Here is a 27,318-nt window from a genome sequence, read left to right on the forward strand (position 1 = left end):
GGCTGAGCTGTAGCTTGACCCAAATCTGCAGACCGTTCCTGTCAATTCCCAGAATCTGCCTGCATAGAAACATACCTATGGGAGGGATAAACAGAATTTGGCCATCAAGGTTTAGCACTGCAAAAGTTCCCTCCCATACTAAATACCTTTGGCTGCATCCAGACGAGCACAACCATGTGATACATGGTGCCACAGACCCATCTACAGTGCCATGCACCGCACATTCAAGCATTTCCCATGCTGCTACCTTGCAGCACAGGGGCAGGGTTTTGACTCTGGGAGATCCCAGGCTCAAAAAACCCATGTGGAGAAAAAGAGGGACTGCGCACATGGCATAGTGCTCACCGTCCAAAACTGGAGCATGGCTCACCGAAGCCATGCTCAGGCTGCTGGCTGGGCTCCAAGCTGCAGGAGCACTGTAGCTGCAGTTTTCCTGGCCCCCAGGACCCCAGGTAAGGCTGCTGAGGCTGCTGGTGTACTGCTGCTTCTTGTCTCTGGAGAACCAAACATCTATGCTCATCTGGATGCAGGCCTTGAGTGTATTTAGGCCCTGATTTTTCAAAGGTATACAGTTTTGCATTTCACATTCAAGTCAATTGCAGCAAATACCTTTGAAAAATCAGGCAAGTAGAGAAATAATATGGTTATAGGCATTTTAAGAATACCTAAGATAGATGGCATAAATAGTACAAGATGCTTAAGAGTTCTTTTAATGCTTCCTCCACAGTTTTGAAGCTTAAAACCTATTTCCAGTCAGGAAATGAAATATGCTCTGAAATGAGCCTGTAATACGGTCTCATCAGTTTTCAGTATTTTGAAAGAGCAATTAAAACAACTGAATCATTTGCTTGAAGATATAGCTGTGGAAAATATACTGTAACTAATTTTGCAAAAAGCATTCCTAAGGATTTTTATCACTTACACTTATAATAATTTGGTCCTCTAGTTGTCTGACACTACTAAAGATTTAGCTAATACTTTTCTGATGCAGTCCACTGTAAATCATAGCTGGATGTTTTATACCCATCAAAAATAATTACCAGTGTGGGGCACATAATTTCTACACACACTTTTTTTTTTTTTGCCAAATCCAATACATTAAGTTATTGGAGATATGATGTGTTTTATAGACTAGGATGCCCCTGCTCACATAGGTATTTTATAGGTTTGGCTGTGAAGTTATGGATAAGAAGAATAATCCTCCTTTCAAAAATCTCCTTAATGAAAGCTAATATGGAGAGACACCTGTAAATGTTTAACCTAAATCATGGTAACTGTAAAACAGCACAAATAGGATTTACACTGCCCTTCTCATAATGAATATAGATCCACTCTTGCTTTCCCCCTTTTATTTTTTTTATTTTTTTGCCAAAAAGAATGACTATATATATATTTTATGGTAGGTAGTAGGGCTGTGCAAAGCTTTGGTCACTGATTTGATTCAGCCCTATGTAGCAGCCAAATTTCCAAATCTGAATCGAATCAGGAGACCCTTTAATCTCTCTAAATCAAATCAGAACCCTCCGAATCAATTTGGAAAGATTCAATGGTTCGGACACAGACACAGCTCTAAATATTTTTTCTACGTACGTCAAGGTACCAGGCGGCTCATGAATGCTGAGATGCTGGAGCATCCCATAACAGCCCGGGGGTGAGGGGGGGTCCCCAGTGCGCTTGGCAGCGGACCCAGAAGTGGACCAGAAGTGCTTCTGGTCCACTTCTGGGTGCACTGGGGAGCACATGGGGGACCCCCACCCCCCAGCTTGGTGACTGGTGCCTTCTGGATCTAGGTGGGCACCTGGGTTTCCCCTGTGGCTAATCGCCAAGCTGGGGGAATGTGAGGGAGGGGGCATTCCCCTTGCACTCTGTGGTAGACCTGGAAGTGGACCAGAAGTACTTCCAGTCAACTTCCAGGTTCGTCACTGAGCATATGGGGGGGAGCTCCTGCGGGACACTCCATCCACCCCAGCATTGCAGCATTCATGAGCCACACTGGTACCTTGAGGTCTGTAGAAATCTGTAGAAAAAACTTTTAAAGCTGTGTCTGTGGCCAAATTGCTGATTCTCCAAATCAACATCAAATCTTCAGATTCAGATTTGGCCCAATTAAATTGGGACAGTGATCTGAATCAACTAATCGAATCACTGCCCCCGATTCAGGCCGAATCCAAATTGAACCCAGCCCATTTTGCCGGGTAGGTAGCCATGTGCTTTGTTTGGATGTCCTGTGAATAGATGGGCCCTGCTCAATGATGTGTGTCTTTAAGGTACAGACCTTGGTTTTCCAAGGCAGATACAAAAGATTTATCCCCAACATGTTCATGGAAGCTGTGATATTACTGCATGTAATTCTGGTAATTGTGTATCTGTGTGGGTAGTCAGGCTTGCAGTTGTCCAATCTGCTTGCAAAATTTGGGGTTATTTTAGAAAAAATGGAGTGGACAAGGCAATTATAGAAGTATTGTTGCTCCTTCCTCCTCTTAAATTTGGCTTGAAGTATCATTCTTCAGTTTGAGTTTCCTTGCATCTGTCATTTTAAGTCTGAATCTTCTTTTCATTAACATAAAAAAGGATTAAATCTATCCTTATGCAAGGTCAAGCTAATAATCCACTGAATATGTCAGATATTAAACTGATTCTACACTTGACTATGGGTAACAGGCTCACTGCCTCCCCACATCTCTACTACAACATTTATGCTGCCACACTTTTTTGGCCTTACCTAGAAAGCCAGCGGAATGCCATGATGTATTTGGCTTTGTAAGTCTGGCATTTTGTGCAGCCGCAAAGTAGTAGTTTGTTTTGAATTTGAGTGTGTAGTCCAGATCATTTCATCTGATTCAGTCAGTGAAGGTGAACCAACTTCTGTTGCTTTCAGCTACCTGCCAGTATATACATTCCCCCTTTCCCATTCTCAGTACTCCTAGATGCACACATTTATAAAGTTCTGGTATAATATTTGTACAAATGAGCTCTTCTCTAAAATGCTGGTTTCACACAGGGGCAAGTGTGTTTTCTTAAGCATCTATGTTCTTCAGACAGATCTTAGCCCTGTGCGCTTAGCAAATGTAAAGCTCATACACTGCTTCAGGAGTGCATTGGCTATTGGTCTATTGGCACAGGACTACATTTCACCCGTGGATGCAGATGTTTGTACTCCCTTATTATCAATAATTGTATTTCAGTAAGAGCAATAAGCCTTGGGTTGGAAGTGTAGTTGAAAGAGGAGCAGAAGATGAGCTATTATTATCAGGTCAGATCTTTGGTTCCTTAATCACATTTCTCCTCTCAAAGCCTTTATTCAGGCAAAATTGCCATTGATGTTAATAGGAGTTTTTCCTGGGCAAGTTGATGGAATTAACTTGTTTGTTCAACATGCCACTGCATTATTCTGCCTGTTTTAGTTGTATGCTGTATGCAGAGGTGAAACTGCCCTATTGTCTTCTATTTATTACCTAAATGTAAAGGGAAAGTTATGTGTTAATGGTGACATCTATTATTATAATTTAAGACTCTGCCTTGCTATGAAAAAGCTCTAGAAAGACAATGACATTTCCCACCGTGTGACACTGCACAACTTTCTACAGGCGCCAGCTCAATGAGGGAGCATTACTGAAAAGAAGTGACAAAGAATGGACATGGTTGGAGCTAAAATTATCCAAGTAGCATCTGTGAAGTGTCCGATAAGGTGCACACATGGTTGTTATTGCAAGTAAATCTCCTGTAGTCTGGCAGCCCATAAGTGTGACAGGCCATAGACGGGAAAAGCAGTAGTACATCATCTGAACAATGATACACTAATGATGTGTCTTGCGCAGAGGCACCATTTTCCTGACACCACGATGATGAAATACCACGCAAAGGGCCATAGATAATGCAGGCCTGGCAGGGCCAATCCAAAGGAGAATGCTACATTACCAGTGTAGCAAGCTTGACACCTTCAACTCCTGCTTGGCAGGAGCTTTTTTATTCAGAGGATGTGGATGGTTTGAGAAGGCCAATTTGTTAAGAATAATTTGGAAACTAACCACATTCATTTAAATCATAAGGCTTTAAAACTGGATGGGGCAGGTAGGGAGCAGTCAGTTTGCACTGAGGAACATTGCTGGGCAGTTGCCAAGTTACTCTGCCTGCTGGTAGAAGGAATGCTTAGAGTGGAGCAGGTAAGTAAGTGTCCAAGTGGTGAAGGATCATCCCTGACCACAGTTCACCAAAACTGTGCCCATGCTCTATTCACTCTTCACATATTCCTTCCTCTGAGCAATAACATTTGCCATCATTCAGACTAGATAGGTACCTCAAGATAGTTCATTCAAGAGCTAATTCTTATTTATGGTGTGTGTAGTTTCCACTTTCCATGGGATGTATGCCCTGAGGCACTCATTATTGAGACTTTTTGGATCTTTATCATGAGATCTTTTTTAGGTGAAAAATTATGAAATAATAATAAAGTTCAGTGTTCTTGAAGCCAGGGAGGAGGTAGAAGAAAACCCAGAGTGAAAGGGCACTGCCAGGTTTAAAGAAAGCATAATATCATCTGTCTTTTAAGATTTTTCCTCACTGTTCTGGAAAATCTTGTCACCTTTGGCCAAGATTTTAAATACCTGTGCAGTGAGAGTGATATCAGCCTCTGTACAGGGATTCAGCAGCCCAGATATGACATAGAGCAATACTTAAGATGTTCATGAACTTTGTTCTGGCATGCTACGCTGGACTGAAATTTGCTCTGCCTTGGCCTCATACAAGTATGTATATATTCACTGTGCTTGTAAAACACTTTCCTTCTAAATGGGTAATTGCGCACAGTTTTCTGGTCGTGCAAGTCTCTATCTGACCAATTTATACAAATGCATAAGTGTTTTCTACTGTTTTTCTGTATGGAGAGATCTTTGAAAATCTGGCCTATTGGTTTTTCTGCCAAACAAATATTCTAATATTCACTTCCCTTTCTTACATCTCTAGTCCATTCCACTACAATAGAAATGAATGAGCAATATTTTTATTAAATTGCTTGAAGTATTTGTAGAACACCTACTTGCTGATGCATTATTACTTTATATAAAGACCTTATGCAAAGGCACTGTAAGCCAGTGGTTATGCTTAAAATACTGCATCCCAGGAAAGCAGAGCTCTGCTTCTAACTTGCTGTGTGACCGTGATCAATTAACCTTGTTCACTTCAGGTTACCTATCTCTAGAAGTGGATGCCACTACAAGGCATGGGCATTAATAGGGTTAACAGAACAAGGCAAGGGGACTCCCCCCAAAATAGGAGATGCATCCTGTGTTAAAGGCAGCTGAGAGAGAAATCAAGCAGACCTGTTTGTGAGACAGCTGATGTTAACTTTTTGTAATGTCAACTGTATTCTGTAAGCTGCAGATGGGAGTGAAAACATGGCAAAAGAAAAGTGTTTATACTGGAAGAGATCTAAGTGCATTTATTGGGTGCTGTAAACTCCTTAGAGAGCAGTTCTGCTGACTTTATGGCATTCCAGGGAAACTCTCTAAACTAGTGAATGCTTTTCCTCATTCCTTAGAATAATTTTAACTTAGTAAGTAATGCTTACTCCTAGAAGTAGAGCAGTTGCTTCTGAAATTGCTTTGATCTATATTGAATTTTGTCTAATTTTTATTGGATTCTGGAATAGTTCCTTCTTTTTACCTATTGCTATCATTCTGATGTACTGAGCTTTTTGTATTAGTGTTTCTCATCGTGCTGTGAAGGTGGTAAGTCAATTGCCAGTTTAGAAACAAATGCAAAATGATTATGAAAGAACATGTCCTCAGAAATGGTAGATTACCATGGTTATGTGCAAGTCATTCATTACATAAGGTAGCTCCATAAAAACCATGAATGTACCACATGGATGATGATTCTGGCCCCTTCCTTCTCTGATACATTTTGACTATAAAGTAAATAATCTATGAGTCCTTGTCCAGGGAAATTACTCTATAGAGTGGGAGGAGATAGGATTGGCTTGTCCTTTCTAATCAGCCTGCCCCCCTTAAATTATTATCTGCATTGGAATAAAAGACCACATGCCACCCAGACTGTCCATTTTTAAAAGAACCATAAACGTGCATTGACACCATGTGTGTGGTATTAGATTTGCAGTAGACAAATAGGACACAGTTTGCACCCTGCCAAGCTATCCTTGGTCCCAAAATGCATGCCTTACAAGACACACTTTTAGGGTAAGTTCTTCTCTTGCTACCAAGCTGAGAGCCACATAAGAAACTTGACCTGTGGATAGAGCAGCAGCTTCTGACATATTCTGCCTTCGGGACATACTTAAGGTTTACCTCTCTCCAAAAGGTACTCCGTTAAAATTACCACCCCTCAGTTCCCCTGCAAAAAAGCTGGCTTTCACATGCTACTACTGTTTCTAGGCTTGAGTGTGAATATGTATTCTGCATTTGAGCATGTTTATTTTACTGTTATTACTCCACTCAGTTTCATATGGTTTGTATTTTGGTGCGTTGTTTTTAGGCATTTATCTTTGAGAGATAAAAATACAAGTTTGTCTCCTGTGTAAGACTAAACATAATCTCTAATTAAAAAGAAGGGGGCGCAAGGTGGGGGGTGTCTGCCTATCCCAAATATATCTCACAGTAGCAATACTGCAGTGTTTTGGGACCTGGAGATTTTTTTTTATTAAAGCAAATACTGAATAATAGTAACATAATTTAATATGCATGTTCAGATGAAAAATGGTTTTCATTTTGGTATGCACTATATATTCCATATAACCATGTTCTTTTAGAAACTTTCTCCCTGTTCTTTCTCACACTTTATATGTGTCTAAAGTTTTTTCCTTATGTCTTTCCTACCTAGCATCATCCTCTCCTTGTTCATTTTCTGTCCAAAGCAAAACCCTTCAGAGCAAATCTTTGTTGAATTCCTACTACTCAGGTACTAGTGCCAGATTTTTATTTCTTTTTTTTTATTTTATTTTTTTGCTTCTGTACATTTCCCAGTATGACATGTGGACTGAGTCATTTGAATGTTGGTTACAGCTAACCTTGTTTTCATTTTTTTTGTAATTTTTTTTTCCTATTGATCTTCTGTTGATTTCCATTGATCCGTGTCGTGTGGGTGAACAAAATTCCATCTCAAAGTATCATCAGACACTGTTCCATCGACCACGCTGCTAGGTAAGCAGACAGGTATGGTGTATTATACTTCACTGGAGAGAGAAAGCATTTGTTGCATTTGAGAAATCACTCAAAGGAACACTGTCACTGTTATATTTGTTCTCATGTTCAAGGATCCTTTGGATTGCAAAGTTTTTGCTTTGAAAGGTCTACATTATTACTGAGGAAATTAAAGAAGTCTGTCTAGTGTATCCATAGAAACAAAAAAAAAAAATGACTTCCCCCTTGAAGCTGCTGCTTACCAATGAGCCAACATAACTGATGGTGTGAGTGCTTAGATAAAAAAGTAGGCCAGAAGATCTTTATGAATTTCAAATCCATTAAAAAAAAAACCTCATTAAAAATCCTGAAAATGGACAGAATCTATCGGGCAGGAAATTTCCCTATTTTTCTAATGAAAGGAAATTAACATTAACAATTTTAAGAATTATTAAGAGCAATGAGAAGTACTGGGCATGTCTTTCACAAATGGAATCCCTTCAGATTCTGTGCACCATTAGATTCATGTAAGTAATCATTTCTATGCAGGTGACGTAGGCATGTTTTGTGCATGAGGAAAAGATGTCTCTACCCACTGACTTGTGGAAAAATAAGCATTTGGGCATGTCAAAACCTTTGGGAGGGACAAAATAGTATAAGTGCAAAAAGAACCATGATGGAATCAGAGACAGCTTCCAGAACATGACTGTTTCATGCTTGAGTACCCTAAGAGCTGTAGGACTACCAAGAAATCTCCCTTTTTAAAATGGAAGAAACACGGATGTTAATAGGAATTCAGTACAAAATGAATGTTGAGTATGCAATAGGAATCAACAGTGATCTTTGAGTAGAATTGCATTATTGAACTACAGAAAAAAAAAAAGGAAAATGGTAACTTTCTTTTCTGACAGAAGAGACTCTAAAGGCCAAAATTGTCCAGGTTGGATGCTCAATATTTGCTTTTCAAGTTAATCTTTAGGCCCCTGGATAAAACTAGCCTAATTGCTTATGGTGCTGTGTGTGTGTCACAACTCCTGTTTTGTTTAATGGAAGTTTTCAGTTTTCTACACTTCTGGAGAAAAAAAACCAACACTTTTATTCAGGTGTCTGAAAATAGATTTAAGCTGCAGGTCTCCCCCTTTGAAACGTGTCTTTCAAGCTTTACAAAGAATATGCTGTCCCACCAAGCTAACAGACACAGAAAGAGCAGAAACTTTTAAGATGGCAAAAGAAATGATTCAGAAACTTAGTAGAGGTGTACTCTTGACTATGAGCAATAACAGCTTACCAGTTTAGGATTTCCTTTGAGGATGCTTGCACTAGCTGTGTATAGAATATAAAAAAGGCAGTTCCCCAGCCATGAATGAAAAAGACAACATACAAATGATCAGAATCTAACCAGTGGTAATAATCAGACCTGTCATTTTGGATTATTTGCAGGAAATTTTCTCTTCCAGACAGTCATCTACTGCAACTACTTTAAACATTACCCTGAGTGGCTAGTAGCCTGGTAGTTAGTCCAAGAAGAAATTACAAACAAGCACATGAACCTGTTGCTTTTACCAGTGAGTAGTAAGGAAACAGAAATAGGCCTGAAGGGACTGTTATAACACACACATTTATCCTGAAATCCATCAGAAGGCTGACCCTCTCAAGAGAGGTTTCATTCTTAAAGGAGAATGAGATCGATATTAGGCCTGTGCAAAGTGGCTAGTATTCACTTCAGATTCGGATTCGGCTGATTCGGGGGTCAGTGATTTGAATCACTTTCCTGAATTGATCCAGCTGAATCAAACAGGCCCCATCCCCCTCCCACTCTCCCAGCCCCGTCAATAGGTACACTGCCCACCCCAGCGTCCTGCCACTAAAAAAAAAAAAAAAAAAAAAAAGCCCCATACTCATCAGCTCCTGCCAGGTATGGCGGCAATCCCTGCTGCCCCGCACTGCCCTGCATTACATGGGTGCATGGGGAGGCTCTGCCATGAGCCCTCAGAGGCCCGGATGGCCGTTACAGCAGCTGCTGAGTGAGTGCGGGGATTTATGTTTTTTTAAGTGCCAGGACATTGGGGCCGGGCAGGGCAGCCATTGATGGGACTGGGAGAGCGGGTGGGGGTCGGGGAGTCATGCTGGTTGAGCAGGCAGGGGACAGGGCCTGGCAGGGGTCCCTCCATGATCTGGCTCCCAGGTCCAGCTCCCCATGGCAGTAAGCGGGGACTGCCCGAATCTTCTCCAAATCTTTTCCAAATATATTTGGAGGCTTTGAATTGATTCAGACCTTTTAATTGGTCTCCCAATTCAATTCAGATTTGGAGATTTGGCCGCTGAATCTCCTCCAAATCAAATGAGCAACAAAGCTTCACACAGCCCTAACTGTCAGATGTATCCATTTCCTGGTATGGTTGTATTTCTTGGTTTCCCAAAGAGGAATTTTTGTCTAAGGGCTAAATAGTACTCTATCTGTTAGGTGTTTGATTGTGTTCCAGGAAAAAAGTAATAATGCCCAGACTAACACACTATAATCTTAGTTTTAAGACTTTATCAGGGTAGAACAGGATCACACTTATGTGCTTAAGGCCACGTAGGTGCTTAATAAGTGTACTTGGACCTGATCCTAAATGTGAATTCCAATTATCACTGTACTGCTTTCCTAAGTAGGCTCTACTCCTTCAATATGCTTGGAGGTACTGGTCAACCTTAGCTCCACACTCAATGTCTGTAAAAATAAAGGTTCCAGTTTGTTGGAGCTATTTTCATGCCTCTGTTGCAAGCAGTGAAGATAGTTGTGTTTACTCTTATTAATTTGAGGCTAAGGGATATATTCCATATGACTCGATCCAGGTCTCAAAAAATGTCACCAAGTTTTTTTTTTAATCCAAATGTTGAAGGAGGGGATGGGGGGGGGGGGGGGGAAGCAAAGGAGGGGACTGAAAAAATAAAAGAACTGATCTTTCACTAGTTCATTCAACTTTTAACTACTTCTAACAACCCAACCACCCCATCCCATTTCATAACTGTGAAACAGTGCAGAGAAACCACTAAGGCATAATGTCAGCTCCAGCTGACATTAAGAGCTACAGGTGCTTGGTCCTTCTTAAAAGAAGCTCTCAGCAATTTGATGGAGACTGCCTACTGAGTTTTGGACATAAGTCAAACTCAAAATTGAGGTGCTGCTGGCTTCCTTGTGCTGGTCTCTAGAAACTGGACAATGCTGCAGCTGGAAAAGAAGTTTGATTTCTTAAGTGTTATTAAAACTGGTTTGTATTAAAAAAGAAAAAGAGAGAGAGAAAAGAACATCATTCATCTCTCCACTAACATCTATCATCCAGCTCTACCTCCAGCTCCACAGTATTTGTTCCCATCTGTTACACCTGCTAATAAATGTGCAGTATTTGTAACACTGGATGACTCACCCAGCTTGCCTGTGACGTGATTTGTTGAATAGAAAGACAGGGGATGATGACTTTTTTTTTGCCCTCCATCCCACCCTTTGTTTGAATAATATTTTCTTATAATTCATTTGTTTAGCTATTTAACTTTCCGAAACAGCATGAAACGGCCCTGAGTTTGGACATTGTGCTGTGAGTGCTTTTGCTTTTACTAATGAATACTAAAATCACAAAAAGGCAAAAGAGGTCTTTGTCTTTCCTGTTTCATTGTAGCTAGAAAATTCCACTGTTAGGGGATGGTAAAGACTATGCTGTCTCAGGAGTTGATCTTGCAGGTACTGAGCATTGTAGGCATGTCCCAGAGCTGGTCAGCAAAAGGGGAAAGAGTAGAATTTCACAGGCTGCAGTATGTTCTTCCCTTTGCACCTAGTTACTCCTCTTGTGAGTGCATAAAGGCACTCGTCCTGGTTCTTATTTGCTCTTTTGTCTGCCTTATGGCACTGCTAGAAGGAGGCAGTCTCTGCCCTCAGGAGATCATAGGAGTAGTAACTGCTTTGTCCCTGAAGAGAAGAAATAGGCAGGAAAAGGCTCCTTCTGTTTTTCTTCCCTCTGTACACCCATGTACTTACTTAAGTGCAGAAATTTGCCCTGGATTTATGTGCCAGTAGCTTGTTGCACATACATAGTAAAACTGGCCAAAATTTAACTATTGCATATGTCTGAGCAGTTAAGGTGACGTTGCTGAACTTATTACATTAGTGAGTAGCAGCACTAGTGAAGGTTAGATTAGTTTTATAATTTTTAAAGAGAAGATATTTAAAAATCAATGGCTTGATCTACAGTCTCAGAGCAATGTTATCTGCAGTCTCAGTCCATGCCAGCCTCAGCTGAGCTGTGGCTGATGCTTCTGTGGCAGATCAATTTACTAAAGATCACCTGCATGGAATAAAAAAAAAAGAGAGAGAATTGTGGTGTGTTAGGATGCAGAGGGATGTTGTTTGCTGAGCTTCTCAAATGATGTTCCTGGAAGACTGGCTGCCTTGCTAGATGTGTTCAGGGAGTGTGGAAGACTTTCCCCTCCAGTGTTCAGTGGCTGAGGCGTAGCAGCAGTGTTTTGCTGCTAGGAGCAAAAATGGAAATATGAGACAACTGCGGTGGGGGGTGGGGACCTGGGTGTGTTCACGGTTTTTAGGTCCAACACAATTTGTCACTTTAGTGGATGCAACCATTTGACACCCCTGAAAAATAAGTTTGACCAGCCTCATTTTTACAGGTGGGACTCTGAGGCATATATAAATCAGGGGCAGAATTTTGGTTAGGACCCCAAAATCCCAAGTCCTAGTCTCTGAGGCAGTATATCCTCTCTCCCACAATTCCATTAGTTAGGGAAAATGGCAGAGGAAGCATACAAAAAGCTTCTAATAAAATTAGAATACCCATTTTTAAGTGCTTGCCAGAGAGTGGCAGTAGTGCTTTCAGTTCAAGGGGAAATTATTTTCTTCAGCCATGTTTTTGGCCATTGCTAGGGAGCCTGATTGGTACATGAAACACTGCTTCACTTGATTTCAATCAAAAGAAAGATGAATGAAAGATAACCTCCCCTGCTTGCAACTAATGTGGCTAGAAAATCAAACCATGAGTGGTCTGTTTGCTAGCCAAAATGCCTAGTTTAGATAAATCAGTATCATCAGACAAGTGACTGTTTTTACTCACGTTTTTTCATAACAGTGGTTTGACTGCATGTAGCATGTCACTTTGAAGTTAGTATTTGTCATATAATAGACCCAGATTTATATAAAAATATTAAAAAAAAAAACAAGTTAATTTTACCAAGTGCCACCATATCCCTTGTGTAATGCAAAGAGATATTAGCCATGCTGCAGCCATCCTTAGGAGATGTCAAGTAATTGACAACCCTTACTCTAGTAGAGAGAGATTGGATATGTGTGTAATTAAATCCATCACAAACACCACTCAAAATATAATTTATTTTGTGCAAAGGATGTCTTATCACGTTACACACTTGCCAAGACTAAGAATAAAAATATAAACAGAAATGATAAGCCTATCATTTTGGAAGCAGAAGGAGCTTGTGGATATTAAAGGAAAAGTTTCTAAACAAACTTCTCCATGTATTCAGGTAACACATCAGTGCAGTAATGCTTGAGTTATGTGAAGCATAACTTAGTTCCCTTTTCTGCAGACACAATCAGAATGTGTGTTCTTTTCTCTCTATTTGTTCTTGCAGCATTGGAAAATTAAGTATGAACTAAGATAACATTAAAAAAACCAGGAATGTAATGTTTGGGTCTTAACAGGTGCTCTGGGTGGCTAATGTCCCATACCTGTAGCTCTACTAGACCATTATGCAGTACCGTGTCCATACTGTTGTACCTAATGGTATAGGGGATCTAATTTTTCAGGTGCTTACTGACCTGTGCCTGAAATATATACCAGAGTGTATCAGATATCATGAGAAGAATGATTTAAGTATTTTATTTAGTTGGCGGTATAGCAACAGAATTATGCTGCAGTAGTAGGTGTTTAGCAGCAGTCAGGCAATAATGGCCTGCTTTCAGGACTGCCCTTCAGATGCTGTGCATTGATAGCACAGTTTAATCTGTTGGTTCAGTGTTTTTCACCTCATCATATCCTGCTGTAGAATTTAGGTTTAACCAGAGAGAAGTGGAGTGCATTGATGGTTCTGTTCCCACAGGCGAAGTAAATTTGTTGTTCCACACAGAAGAGTGAACTATGTGGCTGACCTTTTCACATTTGGCTACCTGTATCTAGGCACCTGAGTCCAGAAGCATCATTAAAAAATCAGGCTGCTTCCCTAGATACCAGTGCATGGAGGATTTATTTTCCTGTTACAGAAATCCAGAGATTTCATGTGCCACATAGCTTGGGTTAAAAACACCAGTTCCCAGGAACAGCTACCTGCTTGAAACTAGTGTTGGCAGTGAGCATCTTGGTGTGGAAGCCAGAGTGCTTGCATCTAAAGAGTTAAACTGACAAAACAGTTCAACACTGCGGCACTGATATTAGGGGGAAAATCATATCTCAGACAACAGGTTTCTCAGCAGCATAAAAAAATATCTGTTTTAGTTACAATTGCACCAGAGGAATATATTGAAGAATTGGTAATGATTCAGAAAAGAGTTAAAAGAACAGTTTGAGTTCTGGGAAACTTGCCTTAGTTGGACTGAAAAAGCTCAATGTATTTAGTTTATCAAAGAGAAAATTAAGAAGTGATTTGGTCAGTACCTATGTGGGGAAAAGATTTCAGATATTAGAAGGCTCTTTAATCTGGCAGAGAAAAAGGTATAATAAGATCCAGTGGTTGGAAGCTGAAGGTAAACTGATTCAGATGGCAAACAGGAAACATGCTTTGACAGTGAGGGCAATTAACCATTGGCACAGCTTACTATGGAATGTGACAGTTTCTCCATCATTAGAAATCTTTAAATCTAGATGGGATGTATTTTCAAAATACATTGTCTAGTTCTGTTGGAAATGAAGCAAGAATTACTGGATAAAATTCTGTATCCTGTGGCATTGCCATGAAAAAGATCCCTTCTTACCTAAAAATCTATGCAGACCAGATATTGTTCTAAAACAGGCGCATTCTGTTTGTTTACCTGCTTCTAACTCTTGGGTTCTAGTGAATCCATTCAAAGATCTTCCAAATAATTCTCTTTTCGCCTAATTCATCTTCTTGATTTTGGAATGTCACATAAGGCACAAGCCAGTGAATGATATTAGATTCTCAGCTTGTGAGGTGCTATTTCAACTCCTTGCAACTTAGGGGCGAGTTTTGGGCAGTCAGTTTTACAGGGTCAGGCACCAGCAAAATGTGAAGGGTCAGGGTAGGGAGTAATGAGAAATTGCTGTCCCTTGTTGAGTGTAACAATTAAAGAAGTGGGACTTTGCAGAAGGACTGTAGCAATAACAGTGCCACAAGGAATGAAATGTGTTCTATTTTCTGCAACCTGCAGGAAAAGCAAAGCCCATCTAGAATGCCCTCAAAAGACTCTTTTGGTTGATTGTCCTAGTGAGAGATGAGTTTGCTGCTTCCTATCCCCCCTCCTTTCCAGTGTTTTCTGAATTGTTCATAAAATTGCTGTAATCAGCACATTTCGAGAGATGGTATAGTGCCTTGCTTGAGGGCCTCATTAACCATGCTTAGGCTCAGATTCAAAGAGAGGGCACAATATGTTTTTTGCATCAGGCATTATTAGCAGAACATATGAGCACTAGATTCACCTTGTACACAGCAGTTTGTCTGCATAAGGTACTTTTCCCCCCACTTTGGTGCAGATAAAGTGCTTGTGGATAAAGCAGTGGACCATTTTGTGTTAGCACAAATCTGATTCAGGTTCTTCTCCCTGTAGTGCAGAGTCCACTCAGTCATGTCTCTCCTTCATAGTTAATTCTCACAGGTCATTCTAGATAAGTGCAGAACATGCACCATTGACACTAGATTTAGCGCATGTACCTCAGGTGGAACAAATGCCTGAAATTTGTAATGTAGTTGTCTACACCAGAGAAACCACTCCCACAGGTGGCAGTCCTCACTGCCCTTATTGTCAGCCTCACAAAAGAGGGCAAATTGAGTAGCCAATGAGACTGAACAACCTTGATTCCTAGTTGCAGCCTTCAAATTCAAGATTGCAATACACTGGTGGAGGAATTGACTTATAAAGGGCAGAAAATTCCTGTGGCTTACACCTCTCCATGTGAAACTGTGAGAAAGGAGGGTTAAACAGCCTATAAATTAGGGTTTTGGTAAAGAGGGAAATCAGTAATTACCTCTGTAGGAGCTGAATGATTTGAGTTACATTTTGCAAGTAACCTGTGGTCTGAGTATGCCCTTGTTGTATTAGCAATAGAACCACACATTAGTTTTAAGACTCCCTCTCGAATAGGGGCATTGTAATGTTTTTTAATTGGGGCTGATAAAAATGTAGCATTGCTTGTAGGTTCCTTAGAGAAGCCAGTTGTGAAATTGGGTTTGTATTAAACCTAATGATGGAAAATTAAGCATAGTACGTCTGTCGGAAATGGTCCGCGATAAAAACCGTCTCCTCTCCATTACAGGAGGTTAATAGGGAATAGGTAAGGAAAGATTCATTGGGAAAGTGAATCCAACTAGGAAAATTAATAAGCCTTGAAATTCCCTCTGTTCAGAGTTTTCACATTGTCATTAGTAGCAGCATTAGGATTATTATACAAGTGCTTAGAATGTTACTCTTCCTTAAATTCCAAATTTATTAACTATTTTATGGGAGGGTGGTTCTGCTAAAGCCAATCTTGTGCTTATTTTCCTATGCCGCATGAATACTGCTGTTTTCATGCTAGTCTGGATTCTGAAAAATATCTTTAATTTCAGTAGGCAGGTTTTCAGAGCAGCCGATCCCCAGTAACTCCAGTAAATCTTGGAAGAAGTGGCAGGTACTCACCATCTCTGATAATCAGAGCTTAAGCTCTTTCTTATGTCACCAGAGCTTAATACAAGCCTGCCTTATTGATGATAAAGTGTCCCCTGCTACCATTTCTTTATCTTTCTAATATTCCTATGACTTCTGAGCAAAGCAAATTCTCACGAATGCCTGTCCTGATACTTCCCCTCTAATCTATCATTAAGGCTTCTAAGAGATGGTTTCCCATGTGGAAACATGTTCTAAGACACTGCTCCATCTGTTCTTATCTAACTTTCCAACCACAGGGATGGCATAGGTCCTAAATGCTTGTGGCCAAACTCCAGAGTGTTTTTCTGCAGGAGCAGTAGTAGTCACTCTCATGCCCTGACCAAATTTCAGCATTGGCAGCTGAAAATTCCCCTGAGGTTTCAGATGGATGTTTTTTCTTCTTTCTCCTTTCTAAAAAGCTTTAATAATGTGCTGATGTAGAATCATTTCTACTGTCTGTCCCTTTCCAGTTTTAGGCAAGTGAATTCTCTGTATCCAATCTACATACATTTTGAGATCTGCTGATCGAAATAAGTTATATATTGTATTTATTAATCTCATGGGAGTGGGTAGGAATGATAGTAATAACTCATGTAAAATACTAGGACCCTTATCTGTAAACCTACCCTGAAATTTGTAGGTTTGTGGACCTGGGCCAGTTGCTTGCATTCAGTCAACTCAGCTGGATAAGAAACAAAAACTGGAATATAGGTGCTGCATCTGAGTTAAGCTTCTCTGGTTAAATATAAAAAGGTTGGTAGGCAATCGTCATTTGATGGAAGTATTCTCTGTTTCCTTATCAACTAGGAGTATTGTGTCATAGAGTTAGAGTTTTGCCTGGGATATACAGTTCTGCAGTTTTTATCTGTCCTGTGATGGGAGATTTTCTAATTCTTCTTTTTGAAAAGAAACATTTTTCTGCAAAATTTACATTTCTGAAATTTAAGTGTCTGTGAGCAAGCTAGAAGGGATGTGTGAAGTGGGCCTTATTCAGTTTGGATTCAGATTCAGCCCAAATCAGAGACAGTGATTCGATTAGTTGATTCAGATCACTGTCCCTGATTCGATTTGGCCGAATATGAATCTGAAGATTCGATGCTGATTCGGAGGATCAGTGATTTGGATGGAGAAAAAACATCTAAGGCTGTATCTACATACCTTGAGGTAGCAGGCATGGCTTGTGAACTCTGCAATGCTGGGGTGGATGGAGTGTCCCACAGGAGTGCAGGGGGGCCCTCCACATGCTCCAAATACTTCTGGTCCAGTTCTGGGTCTGCCAAGGAATGCTCTGGGCCCCTCCCTCCCCCCCCCCCCGCACCTCCCCAGCTTGGCGATTGGCTGTGGGGGGACCCTGGGTGCTCCCCCAGACCCAGGAGGCACCAGTCCCCAAGCTGGAGGGGCATGGGGGGGCCCTAGTGCACTCCCCAGTGGACCTGGAAATGGACTGGAAGTGCTTCTGGTCCACTTCTGGGTCTGCTGCCAAGTGCACTGGGGAGCCCCCCATGCTTCTGTGGGATGCTCCATGCTCCCCAGTATCTCAGCACTCACGAGCCCCTGCTACCTAGAGGTATCTGGAAAAAAACATTTAAAGCTGTCTGTATCTCTGAATCTTTCCAAATCTCTCTGGGCTCTCAAATTATGCAACCAAGTAAATTACTGAACCCTTAAAAAAATCTTGTGCATTTGTATGCACAAAACAGTTTTGTCCTAGGTTATTTTATAAGTAAAGATAAATGATTTTGGGTGGAATCACTTTGCATACTTCACAACAGTATTATATATTATTTCATGCTATATGGTATGTGTTTGTCTTTTGTGTTATTTTTACTCTAAAAATATTTGCATGTGTTTTAGTTTTTCTGGGTTGACTTTGAGCATGTGGGTTTTTTGCTACTTATTTCTGTGCTTTATTTCACCCACACTAACCTGTAGGGGAGAAAATAAACAAACAAATGGAACAGGAATGAGACTGGAAATAACAGATAGGTGAAAGCTTTTTTTGCCTCCCTGTCTTTAAAACAGACAGTAGCCATGGGGAGATGACCCAGCCGACTCTGACTATCCAGACCCATCCATACCGAAGCTGTGAGCCAGTGGAAATGTCCTACCCCAGGGGGCAGTTCCAGCCAGCCATCCGAGTGGCCGACTTGCTACAGCACATCACCCAGATGAAACGAGGACAGGGCTATGGATTTAAAGAGGAGTATGAGGTGAGAGGAACATTTGCTCACATGAATAAATAGAGAAGTGGCAGTGACAAATCTCAAGAAAGGATACAAGCTTGGGAGGAAAGAATAATTACTTCTAACAGGATCTTTTTCTTAATTCAGTCAACTGTAATCCTTTTCTTCCTTTTGTATTTGAAACTAAGATTATAACCCTAAATCCTTGCCTTGTGTTGTGTCTCAAGTCCACTTCTTCTATAGTGACAACCATTTCTAAACACTGTCAACTTCCTGGAATTATAACACTGCTGAAAGAGATGGAGAATATATACGATTCTATTAGGTCCTCTCCTTTGCAAATGTGGCATATAATTGATAGTCCTGGTGATACTACTTATTGTCCCCTTGCCATAGAGAGGGATAGTAGTGATTTAACATGCATTGAACTCGATGGAAAAATTGGAGCTCTCTGGTTTCATTCTCACTGGTGTGACAAAACTAAAATGCAAGCCATGCTTTGATAAGCAAAGCAAGCTTTTTTGCTTCTGCTTTCTTCCCAGTTGCAGCTGCAAATTCGTTGTGGCCACTGATCAACTTAAAGAGCAACTTAACAAGGTCTATGCAGAACATAAACACAAAGCCCTGGATACCCCTGGTGGCTTTAATAATTTTTGAACCTCCACTTCAGAATATCTGAAAGCCAATCTTCTGTTCCAACTGGCTGTGAAGTGAGAGACATAAAATGGTTGTTAAAAAGGGCACCAAATCCAAGATGTGGTAAGAATCAGGAACTTAATATGAACAAGTGAAATGGAAGAAATGAAGAAGAAGTTTGAAAGACAACTGTACCAAGATGTGGGAAGGAGCAAGAGAAGTAAATAGCATAAACAGTCAATGAAATTCTGCTCTGGCAAGCAATACCTGTAATGAATGAAATAAGCTTGGGGGGAGGCCAAAAGGTAATATGTTATAGTTCCATTAAAAGAACTTTAAAATAGCATAACAGCTGTGAAAAATATGTTACTTAATGAAAACAGTTCATTTTTTTCCCGTAATTAAAATTCCATGGGGGTGTTTATCACTTGTGCTAGTTTGTCATTATAGAATGGGAAATGGCTTCCCTAGTCATTCTGGTCAGAGAATACTGTGTTGATCAGATGGCATAAAGGACTCAGTGGGACAAATATTTCCTATTACTGAACACAACAGAGATGAGTCCACTCACTCATATCCCCACAAGTCTGTGCTGTAGTGTAACTACTAAAGCATGGATTTTGTTTAATATTGAAACAACTGGTCTGTTCTCTTATGGCAGTGGTTCTCAACATTGTTAGACTGAAAAAAAAAATGCCAGCCCTTAGCTGTTAGGCATGTTTTTGCTATCAAGAAATAATAAAGTAATTCTTCTGTTGCAGAAAGAGAATTCAGAATGACTGCAACCAAATTGTTTTTGACACTATAGATTCCTATTCGAAATATCAGTTTATCTTATGAATCATGTGTCTATCTTATGAGTTTATCTTATGTATTATGTGCATTTTATGGATCATATTTGCAAACATGTAAGTGTTAATATTGAGTGGCAACCCTTGGCATCCTTATAAGGACCTTATGGCATCAGGTGACGTGACACTCAGATTGAGAATCACTGCTTTACTGGTACGAAGAACTTATACTCAAGTCACTCCACGCCTACATGAACAGTAATCAAAATGGTATGTAACACTTGCAGGTACTGCAAAGACTTAGGTTTTAATGTTAAGAGAGAAAATAAACAGGTGCTAGAGCAGTAATTCTGAACAGGGTGGCATAAGATCCTTTCAGGGGTGCCGCTCAATATTAGCACTATTCAGTGTGCAAGCTTCTATGCATGATTCATAAGGTAAATTCAGAGACTTCAAATAGACCTGCTGTGATCTTTGCAACACAAAAAATACCCTATTATTTTTCTGTAGTAAAAAAAAAAAAGGTGACAGCTAAGGGTTGCCCTGACTCTAAAAAGGCTGAGAACCAGTGTGCTAGAGAATACAAAACTTTTTTGGCCCCAAGGTTGGTAATTATCAAAATAACACATTAACATGAAAAATGTCAATGAAACTCCACCTCCACAAGATGTGATGATCTCCAGAAAATAGCGGTCATGTGTGTGTATATAATGATACAGTGTAGAATTATATAACCTGTTTCATTAGAAGATACCAGTGTGTGCTGCATGGGCACATTCAGATGAGCCTGCACGTGCCTCTTGCAGTATGTCAGACCCCTTTGAGATGCTGCAAGAGTCGCATGCAAGAACAGGAAAAGGTTCCCCTGCTGCAAGTTTGCAGTACGAGGGAAAAATTAGACCCCTGGATATCCAGGGATAAAAAAACAGAGCTAAAAAAAGCCGGGCAGGGCACGGTCCCGGACCTTGCCCTGAGACAACCGCATACTGGGTCCTCCACAAAGCTGCTCTAGCTGCAGAGCGTCTTTGTGGTTGGCCCTTGCCCTGGTGCTGAAGCACTCTGCTTGCCCATGCAGGGCAGGGAGCGTGTCAGCAGGAGGACTCCAGTGCCAGTAAGGAAGGGGTCAGGGAGGCTGGAGGAGGGGGAGGGGCTCTAGAGGAACCCCCACTGGCCCCAACCACTCCCCCACCCCACAATCACTTCCTTGTCCAAACCCCCCGCCTGCCCCACAAGCCCCCTTAATCCCTTCCCTGCCCGGCCCCATCCCCACAATAAAAAAAAAACCAACCCAACACTCCCCCCAGCACTTACCAGCAGTTCCATCTGCTGTCTGGGTCACTGGGGCCCTGTCCGCACAGCTTAGGGCAGGGTGACAGCCCCGGGCTGGGGCCACTGGGACTTGCTGCCCCCCACTGCCCTGTGCTGCCCAGGGGGGCTCTGCCAGGAGGCCCTGGAGCCCCCACAGCCCCTGATTCTCGGGTGAATATAAGCAGGGATGGATGGGGCAGTCATAAAGGGGGCTGCAGCAGCCAGCAGGGGATGGGGCCAGGTGGGGCAGCAATCAGGGGGCTGAGGTAGGGCATGTGGGCCCTGCGGGGGGGGCCATAGCCCCTGTGTGGGGACCGTTGCCCCCGTGGGGGGGCTGTAGCCCTTGTTGGGGGGCAGCAAAATATATATTCATGTATTCATGAATTCATGAAACATGTATTTAGAGTTCACTTTATTATTATAATAGAGACACTGGAAGTCTTTCAAATTGCTTTAACACTGTAGATAGATCAATAAAACATTGCCCAACTGATCTCTGTCTCTCTGTCTCTCTCTCTCTGTCTCTCTCTCTCTTTCTCTTTATAGTGGTCTTTTGTTTTAATTGTGGAGGAACATGGATTTGGGGGTATTTTACAGAGTTACTTTGGGATTTTTTTATCAGGGATTTTTCAGGTTTCCAATGGGGAACACCAGAATTCCTGCTAGGGAGGTCAGTGGCAGGATCCTGCCTGCTCAGAGCTGGCACTTTGGACCCGGCTGGAGGTGACTGACCTCCTAGCTAAATGGGGCCAGGAGGACATGCTTGGACAGTTCAAAGCAGGCCACCACATCTGGAACATCTTCTGGGCAATAACTGCCCAGATGGTCAGGCAGGGGGCACATGTGGCAGTAGTGCCACACAGAGGCCAACCCTGCAACCACAGTGCACTGGCAGCTGGCCCAGAGGGCCAGTCCTCATCCAGGTCTGGCAGGTGCACAGCCAGGCATCATCCCCCACTGCCAGACTGCTGCAGTGGGTAGAGGGTGCAGGGAACTTTCAGGGCTGCTTCAAGAGTCCAGCTGGCACAAGGGGTAGTGTCCTGAGGTACCAATTGGATGGGCCCCAGAAGCTCCTGAGAGCCCTGAGCTACTTGCCAGGGCAGCTTTTTATACTGCTGGGGACAGCACGGGTGCTGGCCCCGGGCTCTAGCTCCCCCTGGCTGCAGATCCGAGAGGAGCCAGGCAGGGGTGTTTTGCCCCAAGTGGCACAACTTGCTCCACAACAATGTGCATGTCTGAGCACGTGCACTGAGGCAAAAAGCACTGGCTCAAGTTTGCACCACTTCTATATAAGCTATGGCACATGCTTGCATGTGTGGATGCACCCCATGGCTGCGTCCAAACACGTGCGGCCGTGTGGTACATGGCACATCAGATGCATCTGCAGCACCACATACTGCATATTCACGCACTTCCTGTGCTGCTACCTTGCAATGCAGGTTTTTTGTTTTTATTTTTTGGTTTTGTTGACCCCTGAAAATTCAGGGGTTAAAAAAAAATCCAGAAAAATAGCAGGGCAGTGCACATGGGGACAGTGCATGCTGCCCAAAACGAGCTTGGCTGACTAAAGCAATGCTCCAGCTTCGAACCAGGCTTCTAGCTGCAGGAGCAATGCAGCTGCAGCTTTCCCAGCCCCAAGGACCTCAGGTAAGGCTGCTGGGGCCAGCAACTGTGTTGGCCCCAGCCTCCTCTACCCCACCTGGGGTAACCTGTCATGTACCAGAGGGCACATGGTGTGAGCATTCCCTGGGGACAAGTAGCAGTGGCACAAGGTGTCCTACTGCTAGTTGTCCCCAGGGAACCAAATGTCTACACTTGTACACAGCCTACAAATCTTGAAATCACATATCAAGTTCTGTCCTTGGTTAAATGGTCATAACTCCCTCTGTATTAATCTGGATATCTACAGTCATTATTGGAAGGCTGATTTCAGCTTTCAGGACATAGTATTTAGGCAAAACTGTAATTACTAGTGAAACGCAGCTGCCACCAGTAGTACTACAAAGGTAGAGAGGATGTAATACTTATAGCTTGATTACACTACTCAGAGTAGTTTCATGTTGGCACAATATGGTGTCCTGATGTGGGATCTAGCAGAACACAAAGCTAATAAATGTGTTTTGCAAAAGCGTCATAGGAACTTTAAACAAAAATAGTCCAGCCCTGTTTTATGCCTCTCTTAAAATGTGTTTATCTATAATATAGTTTAATGCTGGTGTCACATTCAACAGCCTTTATCCTTTAAAGAGCTGATATTCTACTTTACTTTGCCAGCAGGCCTCATAAATTACAGTCTATTTAGTGACATGATATCAAATAATTTTACTCTTATGAAAGTCCTTTGTGAGCCGGAGTTATCACTCATCCATGGCAGTCTTTTATCTCTGTATTTTTCACCCCTATGGTAGCACATCTGAGTTGCATATTTGTTTATAATATACCTTCACCCCCACTGGCTTATAGTAAATGCTAACCTTTCATCCAAGTATGCCTTTCAAAATCTTCACAGGCTTGTTATATGTGCAGAACACTGATGTGTGGCATTTGGTGCCCCTGTTTAAGGAAGATGGGAGGTGACTCTTATTTACACTTGTGAATGCATGGATATGATAGCACTGAGGATGCACACACTTTTTGAGTGCACTTTATGTCCCTATGGCTCAAAATATGCCTTGGCCCCTTCATGACCACTGTCATTATTTAATTCATCCATATCCATAAGAATACACACAGGTGGATAAAGCTGCTTAGGCACAGGCCTTGTTTAAACATCACTCATTCACTTTTCTGTACCCTTTAATTCTGGCTTGCAGCTGGCCCAACACTCAAATTTGAGCCAGCAGGTGATATGGACAAATGCCTGCAGTAACTTTCACTTGTGCTTTAAGACAGCGTCGGAATACAGGTTTTCAGAGGACCCGTCTGTTCCTGTCTGTTAAATGTGGACATCACTAATTAACCTGTTACTTCATTCTGGCCAGCTGCAAATTTCACTCTGTCTAAGAAAATAGATCCTTTACGTCAGAATAGATTAATTCAAGTACTAATTCAAATGATTTGTCCTTAAGCCAAAATATTGAATTAGTTGAGCATTAAACTTGTTCTGTGCAAAGCTTTATTGTAATGTGACCATAGCTACTTTCATAGGGTCACAAATTTACAAAAAACACTCCACTCCTATGCAGTTATCTAAGTGATGGGTGATTTCTTTTGCCCCCAAAGTACTTAGAAGCTGATTTCTTTTGCAAAATCTAGCCCTTTAACTTTAGATTAAAATTAATTGTGCAATTTATCAATACCATCTCATGTTAACTACTATTAATATATCTTACTTAAACTTCATAAAACTGCTGTAGGGAAAGAACAAAATATGAAAATTAAAGATTAGCTTTTGTGAATGTTAAAATTCTGTAAACAGTTAGGAAGCTCTAATTTTAAAAAATGAGCTCGGAAGGTTTGCTGTCGCAATACAAAGGCGCAAAGTGAGAAGAAAGTGAAGAAATAGTCACACAGATAACAACCCTAGTCCACCCAGATTTCAAGTCATTTATATTGCACTAGTGACAGAAATACTGGCCTTTTGTAATAGTGTGGATGGCCCTTTCAGAAACATCCATTATAACAGCTAAAGTTTCTAGGGAGAACCCCAGATACAGCCTCTCTTCTGCAGATACTATTTAATTTGTAGCCATTATATATACACTTTAATTTCACCTGGAGATGGACCACACTTCCAACAACCTCTCCATGGAATACAGATTTGGTGGTTCTATGTGCAGCTGTTCCAACATGTTCATCTTGTGTATGTAAAAATACACTTTTACATTGGGAATATATGCCCTACCTCAGCTGGAAGTGTTCCCCTTCAATTCAAAGAGGAATTACGATTTTTTTGTATACTGTGAAGTTACCTTGGTATTCAGTATGAAGAGCTGCCATAAACCTCCCCCTGAATACCTTAAGGCCTTATGAAAACATAAAAAGCAAAATCCTCATCAGTTTCAGTGACAGGATAGCATTATCTGATATGGGGTTTACTGGGCATGTGTGTAGCTTCTTTGGACAAGACGACCTCACACATGCAATTATGACAAAAGGGATATTTTTCTTCTCAAAAGTGTATGTTGGGATACCTAATGACTACTGCCGTTCTCTGGACAATCTACTGTAACTAGAGAGTAATGTAAAAATAAGGTGTCTTTTCCCTCTGTCTTTGAAGATGAAAATGAGCTTCCCCCACCTACTTTCTCTTACATATTTTTTTGCCTACGAGATTAGTTGCTATTAGGTAGCAGCTGTCTGTAAAAGGAAATAGATGCATGATCAAAGCCCTCACCAATTACTGAGTTATTACCTTTTACTCCAGGGCTTTTGAATTGGAGCTTGCCTTCCCCATCTTTGTCAACAATGCTTATAGCTGTGTCTGACACTGTCTGTCTCACAACTCCTTTGAGGAGAAATTCAAGATGGTCTGGTCTGCCAGGGAGTTGCACAGATCAGGTTTTATCATAATATCCGATTTGCAGATCCTAATTATAGTGTCTCTTCAGTCACAATTCTCACGCAATTACAGACCTGGGTGGCTTATGAAGATGCATACAAATTCATTTTCAAAAAAGATCTACTGAATACTATGTACTGTTAGTAAAGGCAAACTTGATTCCCCAATGATTAAATTATAAAACCACTATTCTCCTGGGATGGTAAACAGTACAATCTGCAATGGTGCTGTTATTCTTTGGAATGCAGCATCTAGTTCTGAGTAGTGCTTGAGAGAGAGACTGACAGAAAAACTGAGTGGAATGTCTGCCAAAGCTGCTTTTTATATTTCCAGCAGAAAGCAAGGTTGGGTTGGCTGCAGCTGAGAACTCCAGTTTTCGCATTGTGGTTTTCTGTGTCAGCTGTGAAAAGCTGCGCTGGTAACACCCAAGAGACAGTTAGCACCATCTGTGTCCCAACACAGTTCTGCTTTTGCTGCTACTTTGAACTGACCCTGTTGAAGTTCCCTTGGATGCATCTCAAAAATGATTGTTCCTATTTACAGATATTCCAGACCATATTCCAAACAGAGAGCAGTTGTCTCCTTGGCCATATCCAGTGACAAGTGCAATTTTTCTGGCTATGTCCTTACAAACACTCATTCTGGGCCTACCCCAAGAGAAAAAATAGCTTATTTAATCATGCCCATGGAGACTCACAGGACAAAGTCAAAAGGGTGAAGTGACTTGATTTGCCAGTACAGCGATGTGTGCCATACCCTATAAAATTCCTGATTTAGAAATGCTGTCACCTCTTTTTAGTAGTGTTCATATATATATAGCACCTAGTCAATGGCTATAATAGCCTTCTTTGCAGATCTGTGGGCAAAATTGCCTTTCAATGATTTCTTTAGGAAAATAAGATGAAGTTTTGCATGATGGAATTACTGAAGGCCTGTAACCCACCATTAGTGTAGTAAAAGGAAAAATCATCGGCTCCACTGAATTCTATGTTTCAACCATCTGGTCTCTCTCTGGGGTATACGCATGTACAATCATCCCAGACCCAAAGGGTATTTCTCTCCATGAATATGCAGCTGGAAACAAATAAAGTTCTCCATACCTTTTAGATCCATAGTTGCATGATGAAAATGATACCTAGCCAATGCAAGCCAAGGGATGAGAATGGTCTCTGAAGAGCTGTGCCTTTTGCATTATTAGATGTGCCCTTTCCTCAAGAACAGCTGTTTTCTTGGTTGAGTGTTGAATTATGCAGTGCTTTCATTTCTGCCCTGCATTGTCATGTTAAACCACTTAAAGGCATTGGCCAGTTTTTTTATAAACACTCCACCATTGTTTATTTTGCAGGCTCTCCCTGAAGGGCAGACAGCATCTTGGGATACAGCCAAGGAAGACGAAAACCGCAATAAGAATAGATATGGGAACATAATCTCCTGTAGGTGCAAATTCATATTAAACTAAGCTTCCTTTGTATGTTTATAAGCATCTGGTGGAAAAGAATATTTTTATAGTTTAACTAAAGAAACCTGGTTCAAAATGCCCAGCTTGTGAAGAGTTAGTAGCAAATGAAGTTTCTTTTTATGAGACACTTTTTTCTTCTTGTTTTGTGTTTACTGCTTTCTTCTTAAGGGCAAATTCCTGCTGTCAGATTCTCACTGTCTATCCTGATGTCAGTAACATGTTTGTTATCTCTACATGTGCAGAGCCATCAATCTCATGTATGGGAGTGCAAAGGGAGATCAGGATATAACAGATATTATATGTGGATCAGAGAGCAAACGTTTTCCCTTAAACCAAAGGCCAGCAGCCTGTGGAGCACTGACAGGTGGTCTCCAGAGAGCTCTGCTCCTTTTTCCTACTTATAAATCACTTTAAAACAGGTTAAAGGCATTGAGCTCTATCCTGTCCTAC

The 27,318-nt window shown here is 41.4% G+C and overlaps 1 protein-coding gene across 2 annotated transcripts in view; it reads left to right on the forward strand.

The window, feature by feature from the left end:
- Positions 1–27,318, forward strand: part of PTPRT (protein tyrosine phosphatase receptor type T) — an 889,034-nt gene that overhangs the window by 805,380 nt on the left and 56,336 nt on the right. The window contains exons 17-20 of one of the 2 annotated variants that reach the window (XM_019484632.2): positions 6,835–6,912; positions 7,119–7,154; positions 18,013–18,200; positions 26,755–26,842. In XM_019484632.2, coding sequence (XP_019340177.1) covers positions 6,835–6,912; positions 7,119–7,154; positions 18,013–18,200; positions 26,755–26,842 — 390 coding nt within the window. The remainder of the gene's footprint in view (positions 1–6,834; positions 6,913–7,118; positions 7,155–18,012; positions 18,201–26,754; positions 26,843–27,318) is intronic. The other variant, XM_059733217.1, reaches the window with a different exon arrangement.

The sequence above is a fragment of the Alligator mississippiensis genome, chromosome 9 (assembly GCF_030867095.1).
Source record: "Alligator mississippiensis isolate rAllMis1 chromosome 9, rAllMis1, whole genome shotgun sequence".
Lineage (NCBI taxonomy): Eukaryota > Metazoa > Chordata > Crocodylia > Alligatoridae > Alligator > Alligator mississippiensis.